The following is an 8151-nucleotide window of genomic DNA, read 5'->3' as shown; positions in this document are numbered from 1 at the left end:
TTTACGTTTGTTAGTAAGTACGTAGGACCGTCTTAGGGCGAAGGTAGTATTCTATATATATATATATATATATATATATATATATATATCATAACCAAATTAAGTTAGTGAAAGTGAAAAAGTGAAGTTACACTGTGTGACTGTCAGTTTAACTGTACATGGTGGTTTCTAAAGTGAAAGTTTCACAGTTTGTATTGTAACAGCAGAATTAGAAAATAATAATTTGTCTTGTCAATTGGGTTCTAAAGTAATTGAACCAGCCTGTGTGGACTTTTGATGTAAATGAGAATTATTTAATGCTCTGGATACAACTGTGGTAACCCACATAAGTGAATTTATCACTGGTTCTGTTGTGATAAAAGAGTACAGAAGAAATAATTTGTCTTATCAATTGGGTTCTAAAGTAACTGAACCAGCTTGTGTGGATTTTCAACAGAAAAAAGAATTATCTAAAGCTCAAGATTCAATTGTGATAACCAATAGTGTAACGAATTTTTGTACACAAGTTTGACTTGTTTTGAATTTTTAGTTTAAAACAAGTGGATTGTGTGCTATCCTTTATTGTTCAAATTTATTGCCAACAATTCACAGATACCTACTGTAAAGAATCTGGCCCTATAAAAACCTGACAGGGTGGTCCCATGAGGTTCTTGATGGCAAGAAATGTGGTGGACCTCTGTGGTCTGATAACTGTAAAAAATGAAAGCAAGCAGAGATGACTGATAACAAGTTGCCTTATCTTGAGCTTCCAAAGTATAAGAAACACCTCCAAAACCTTAACACAATGGAAAGGTGCATCAAAGAATTCCCTGAAATAAAATTGAGAGAGCCAAATTTCAGAAAGTGAGGCATTCTCATGATGTAAACTCAGAAAAAGAGACACCAAGATAACTAGAACTCAATGAAAAAAGAAAAAAAAATCAAACTAAGGAGGAGAACAGATATAAGTAAGTTTCCCCATTAAATCTGTCAGAGTATTAGGGTGAGAGTGAGATAAAGAAGATCTCAAAGAAAGAAGAGATTCAAGTGATTATGGCTCATGCAACAAGATAGCCCAAGATTCAGAAAAAAACAACTGCAGAAATACAAAAAAATTTCACATACCTGTGTAATCAGAGCAGATAATGATAAAGGTGTGATTACCTGATCCTTTTTTGGAAAGCAAAAGTAGTAGGTAAAAATGGTCAATCAAATTAGTCTAAATAAGAGGCAGGCAGCTAAAGCAACAGAAGTAAGATGTCGGGTACTCTGGATCAGAGATCAGAATGGAATCAATTACCTGGTGCAAAATAACAGTAATACTACTGATTATCAGAATGCCTCCAGTCACAAATGAAGTAGTAGATGGCTTCTGTTGATAAAATTTCAGAACCTCCGAAGATGTCAGAAACATGGATACATTAATTCATAATCCAGATCATCCATGAAACTGTTTAGTTGTTATATTTTTTGAGTTACTTTTTGTTAAAGTTGGCCTGGTATGTCATAATTATTAGCATGAAAGCTCATAATTTTCTTAAATTACCCATAGGACTGCAAGATAACTCATTTTCCCACAAACTTTTACACTTTCCCTGGACACTTGTTTTCTTGCAGGAGTCACCATTCTGATACAGAAAAGTTGTGATGTTGATACAATTGCTCATATGCAATGATACAGTGGTGTATTATTGGAAGGAACTGAAAAGAAACAAAAATTATGATAATAATACTTTATTTTATGAGAAAAATGTGAAAACTTAGGCATGACATTGAATCCTCAGTAAATAGTAATATAGCCATAGGGCTTCTAAAAAAAACGTATTCACTATGGGCAACCTGTAATATTTGATAGGTATGTGCCCCAAATTCTTGTAATTTGATTGAGAGAAGAAAATTTAAACTCAAATGTTTAAAACTTTACAGCTTTCTTTCTCATAATCAATAAAATATAGGTAAGAAAAATGGCACTAGAAATGGTAACCAAAGTGTAAGATAATAAGAGCAAAATTTTAATAATTCTTAATGAAAAACATTTTTAATCAAGCAGTGCTGAGGAAAAAGATAAGCCTTTGTTCAAACACAAGTGCTCATAGGGTTTACTGTGCATTGAGGATGTGTCACCCTCCTAGTGGTGGAGAACTATAGTCTAATGATTATTACATCAGAAACTAATGCAGTACACATTAACTCTACAGCTACAAACTCAGTCGAATTGACTGAGTTCGTAACCATGGAGTACTCATTACAGTTTCTATATTATAACTTTTAATGCAGTAAGTGAATCTTCACAAAATTTGGCAGACTTTCAGTAAACATTACATGTCTTTTGTACCCAAAATATCAGATTTTTTAATGAAGTACTTTTACTAAAGATTTGTCCATGAATATATCAAATCTTTTTGGACTAGTTTATGTGCAAATTGATTTTCATGTTAAGATTAAAAATACTTTTCTTCATCTTAAAAATCTGAAATTTCATTTGCTCAATATCTAAAGCCTCTTAATTAAATTTCAAATGCTTTTCCAGTAAAATTTTATATCTTATCTGTTATTTTCTCTACTCCAACTCTATACAAGGTTAGTCAAAATCGAAATAAATCTAAATTACCCTTTTTCTCTTTCTAGAATGACTTCAAGTTGTAACATGAAACTACATTTGTTTATCCTAAATAGCTTTAAACTTGTAACAGTAAACATCTGTTTATACTTTAATTTTATTGCTTTATTGGCTTTTGAATCATATCTAACTAATATTTGCACCATACAAGTTGTAAATCACTTGGCCAACATGCAACTAATGTTACGTTATCAAATTAAATTATATAAGAGCTACTCAGGAGTTGCTTGCAAGTATACATCATACATCATAAGAAATTTTTATCATTATTCCTTTTACCTAATCTAAAAAAAGTTTCAAATTTTTACATTTTAGTTACTATTATAATAATAGATAAAGAATACACATGAGAAACAAGACAAAGTATTAGGTTGTCAAGAAATTAATGTTGCATTTTGGTACACTTTCATTACCCCCCCCCCAATAAAATGTACATCATGTATAATATTTAAACAAACCACCTAAATGTTAGTGTAGCCTATATAATGTGTAAAGTTTAGTATACTCTAATCCCTTATAGTGATGGCACACGTTTGGCATGTAATGCTGTTCGAATACAAGAAGGGAAACAACGCCTCTGTAGCCACAAAGAATATCAAAAAATAGCCTTAAAAAACTGTGAGGGCAGGGGCAACATGTTGGAATTGATATTGATGCTCTGAAGATTTGTTGAGTCTAACCCAAGAAAGCACACCCGTAAAGTGGCCCTCAAATTGCATGTCTCTCATGGAAAAATGTGTAAACATCTAAGGAATATGGAAAAACTCCATAAAGAAGGTGTTTAGGTGCCTCACAAACTCTCTGATGATCATCATTTCCAATGTGTGAACATTGCTTCTTTTCTTCTGGTGCATAATGTGCATGAACCATTTTTGGATAGAATTGTCACTGGTGATGAAAAATGGATTCTCTATGCAAATATTAAATGCCAAAAACAATGGATCAGTCCTGGACAAAAACCACTTCCCACCCCAAAACCTGGACTCCATCCACAAAAAGTCGTGCTTTGCATTTGGTGGGACATCAAAGGAATAATTCATTTCGAACTCCTCAATTAACAGCGAACTGTCAATGCAGAGATCTATAGTCAGCAACTGGGACATTTAAATCAAGCCCTTCATCAGAAATGCCTTGTTCTTCTTCTCCATGACAATGCATTTCCACATGTGGCACATTTGATGCAACACAAGGTTAGGGAGTTGGGTTGGGAAGTTCTCCCCCACCAACCATATTCTCCAGATAGGGCACCATCAGATTACCATCTTTTTTTGTTCGCTACAACACCATCTTAATGGGAAAATGTATGCTAATGTGGAAGGTGTTAAAGAGGCCATCAACATGTTTTTTGCTTTAACAATCTGATTGTAAGATGGAATAGCATCATCAATAAGAATGGAGACTATTTCATTTAATAAATGTTAAGTTATTTGGGTTTTTCACCTAAAAAAAGCAACATTAATTTCTTGATGACCTAATACTTACCTGGGTCTTATTTTTTTTGCTGTCAACTGTTGAGGATATTTAACCCTACTTTTTTATCCTAGTGGTACTAATGCATAAGGAATAGTTTAATTAAATAATGCACAGAAGAATGCAGAATAATAACATGCAAAAAGCAGACAATATCTCATAACTGTCACAATTTTTCAGCAGGCTTTCTAACTATGCAATAAGAGCCATTAAAAATTAATCTAAAATCATTGATGTGTTTCCCATGGGAATAAAGCTTGAAATGTAAGTGAAACTGACAATTCTCTGTAAAAAAACAATGTAATATAATATGTCATTTGACAGATTCAAACCTTGGCTTTCTATTGGTTATAAATAATATAGTATTAAATGTCAGAGAGAACTATTGACAATGTGACAAGTAGGTGTGGCAAGTGGGTTTGATTTTCTATTTGATAGCTCTCTATCCAAATAAGGTTGAAGGCTATGAAAATTATGCTTTGTCTGAGTGATGACAAAATTATAATAGATAATTTGCATTAAATTTTGGACTTCTTGGGAGGAGGGGAATAAATTAAAGAAAAGGGGACGACTAGAGAGAAAATGTCACAATTCTCTTACAGGATTTTTCTTTAATATTGCCTTATAAAACTAAGAACTTAAAATTTATATACTATCAAAATTTGGATTATTAGTTACATTTTTATGCCAAATTTATTCGTATATCATGATAAAAAATAGTCTTAATTATGTTTTAAATGTAACTCACTAAAACCTTGTGACATGCACAGAAAAAGATGCCCATGGGAAGAGGGTTAATATGTGTAGGGGTAGGAGTCTTTTTCAAAACTTGGCATATGCACACAAATTTTTTTTTGACAGTGACACAAGGTAATAATTAAGTTCTGTGGATATGTGAATAGCATTTCTGAATTGACTGTTCTAACAGTTTACAGTTAGAATTAGAATGTGGCCTTTAATTTTGCATTAACTATTGGTCTATTTTAGGGTTAGACAGTCCTTCCTGCTATGGACATAAATTTATTGTTAACACCTGGCTCTTCAGGCTAAGCAAATTAATAAGTTAATTAAATGTGATTTGTTCTGGATTAGAAATTGTCTGGTTACATTATTTTATTTTTTTTCAGTAAATACATAAAAGACAAACAATATAGAATAAATTATGTAATAACCATTAGTTGTGACTGAATTATGTTTCTGAAAATAACCAACAAATAACTAGGAAATGGAATTTATGCACTCTTCAGAAACAGTTTCTTGTTAATATGAAACTGCAAGATATATATCTTATGCTTTTAATTTAGATACTCACAGTTTCTTTCATATTTCTACTAAATTCCCATGCTCTTTTTAAATGGTGAAGTTTACTGTTCAAAATGTTGCTTTTCAGTTAACAGTTTTAAATAATAAGACACCATGTCCATCTGACCAATGTTTCATTTTATAATACATAACATATTTATTATAAAAAGCTGTAAAATACTGGTATTTAAAATTTTTTTATGAACAGAATTTTTCAGCAACTTCTTAAATAAATTGACAACATACTTACATCAGCAATACAAACTTTCTTCAGTGGAAATGTAATGTACAGCAGTACACCAATGAAAAGATATGTCATACACACCAGCATAAATGCTATGGTTATATCCCTAACCTAAAAAGAAAAATAATTTACTAGTTGATCTGATGATTAAAAATTGAGACCTGAAATGCAATTATACAATTATGAACAGAAATGTAGAACATTAATTTAAGATATTGATAAATATTGTATGTAAAATGTTTACCTTCCCTAAAAAAAGTGTAAGTACATGCAGTTTTGAATTTTACATCTACATTTTTTATCAAATTTTCAAGTCAACTATTAAAATGTTCCTTGAATCCAATAGCCTAGTTGTAAAATATGTGAGAAAACTTAGAGACCTACCTATAAACAGGCAGAATACTAACTATTTTACTACCATAAGCAAGTTTTCATAGCCACCTTCAATTTTATTTTCAATTTTGCTACAAAACCGTATGAATATTGAGGAAATAAAACTGAAATTGTTGCCAGTTCAACCAATCTTGTTTATATCACGGTTAAATTTGGTAAAGCCTGTTTATCCACTAGTAATGGTGATTGGCGAAGTCAGCTGAATTCTCAATATGACAAAGGTTTGGGAAATGATGATGCTGATATGTTCTTACACATGTATTCCAATTTACTTTTTTCAGGTAATTTTAACCACTTTTCATAGGAGGGCTTGCAATGCTTCACAGAGTTCTGTTACACTGAAGTCAGATGCCTTCTCATAAGATAAACTGATTTAAAGATCCATACAGTGCTTTGGAAAATCCCTTGAGCTCATTCTTTACAAGTCAACAAAGCAGTACACAAAGCTGAACAATCAGCTGTGTTCCTGTATTTGTTGAAACCTCTCTTTCATGAATTCAATAGCTGTGTTGGCAATTTTGTTAAATAAACTGACCTAGAAGTTTGGCTCCTTTTGTAGAAAATAATATTTTTTATGAGTGGACGTATTATTTTTCCACAAAAATTCAATGAATCTCATTTCTCTTACAACCATTGATGCCTTTGAAATGTCTCTTTCAGTCCTAAACAGATGGAGATCTGTTGATTTTTGTAGTTGCGGAATAGCTCAAGACTTGTAAAGGTTACTAGTTTGCAGCTGCTTGCAGATGAGATTGATTTCATACAGTAAATCATGCCATATGACAAGACTGGCATAAATTGTAGCATAGTACATTGATAGATTGCTTCATCTTCATAACATGATAATGTTCTACTGGCCCCTGTGAGGATAATGCCTTTTGATGATGGATTTCTTTCCTGGTAATTTGTATTATTTTATGAAGTATGTTACATAGAATCAACATTTCAAGGTAATTAGTGTTCTTTCACAAAGAATGCTACATGTATTCAACATAATTGATGGTAATTTGTGTTTTTTCATGAAGTATGCTATGTGGATTCAACATAATTCATGAAATTTTCACTACTGAGTGTGAGGAGCTTCTCCTGATATCCACAAAGACCTATATTCTGAATTTTCATGTACTCTTATCAAGGCAGTGATTCTTTCAAGTATAATTTGCTTATACCCTGAATCTTGTTTAATCAGGTTTTCATGTATTTCATAGAAAATGTGGTGACATCTTTGAAAACTTAGTAACCAATGTACACATGGGACTTTTTAACATCAGCTATCTTCTAATTCGTGATAAAGTTAAATTGTCTCTAAAAAGTAATAATCTCTATTGAAACATTCTATAGTTCATTTGCAACCATGATTTTTTGTATTTAAATAAAATAAAATGAAGCACATCGTTACCTTATTTTCTTAATGTAAAAAACTTAATAATACCCTCTCTTGAAATAGTAAAAATACACTACGACAATTTCAGAAGCTTACATTGTTTTCAGGTTTCTTCTGGTTCCGACAAAGAGACAAGATACAATTATGGATGAAGAATGCCAAGGACAACACTCCAGATAGTGCAGGAAATGATGGCATGTATACTAAATAAATCAATTTTAATCCATTAAGATCTCAAAAGTTCATGTTCTAAGTACTACACTATCTATGACATAATCCTAATCATGTTTTGACAAAAAAAATTATACATTCTTAACATTAATGTTAAACACAAGTATTTTCTAAGATACAATACCAAAAAATAATGACAGCTCATACACAATACACTTATATATGTTTGAGACTTTTTTTTGCCCAATCCCAAAGAAAAGGTTTACACTTGGTAAGAAGTTATAATTTTCCTATACTGAAAATGTATTTCCAATAGGTAGTTACCTTTCCTCACAAGATTAGCTATTCTCGTTCAGTGCTGCACTCTATATGCAAACATTTTCTTTACACATGTCACAAGCCTTGCGCTCCCCCTTGTTGGAATTAGTACATTACATGTCTCTCATGCAAATCATGTGTCATCTTTTAACCAATAGTAGCATAGTGTGCTCACATCATGCATGTGACTCCCTCTACAAACTTTTACCAAACCTTCACTTTGAAGCTTGGCAGAACATGTGAGCACCAGAGAAGTAGGAAAGAAGGGTG

At 31.9% G+C, this 8151-nt stretch overlaps 1 protein-coding gene across 17 annotated transcripts in view; it reads right to left on the bottom strand.

The window, feature by feature from the left end:
* The window catches only part of LOC106458228 (sodium-coupled neutral amino acid transporter 9 homolog), a 131254-nt gene that overhangs the window by 15869 nt on the left and 107234 nt on the right, over window positions 1-8151 (bottom strand). For 16 of the 17 annotated variants that reach the window (XR_002610339.1, XM_022384363.1, XM_022384367.1 and 13 more), the window contains 2 exons: window positions 7489-7595; window positions 5622-5726 (listed from right to left, as the gene is read on the bottom strand). Coding sequence is in view for 16 of the 17 variants with exons in the window: in XM_022384363.1 (XP_022240071.1) it covers window positions 5622-5726; window positions 7489-7595 (212 nt within the window). In the remaining variant the exon portion in view is untranslated. Of the gene's footprint in view, window positions 1-1577; window positions 1681-5621; window positions 5727-7488; window positions 7596-8151 lie in introns of those variants that run through there. The other variant, XM_022384372.1, reaches the window with a different exon arrangement.

The sequence above is a fragment of the Limulus polyphemus genome, unplaced genomic scaffold (genome assembly GCF_000517525.1).
Source record: "Limulus polyphemus unplaced genomic scaffold, Limulus_polyphemus-2.1.2 Scaffold431, whole genome shotgun sequence".
Classification (NCBI taxonomy): domain Eukaryota; kingdom Metazoa; phylum Arthropoda; class Merostomata; order Xiphosura; family Limulidae; genus Limulus; species Limulus polyphemus.
This window is presented reverse-complemented; position numbering and strand designations above follow the sequence as displayed.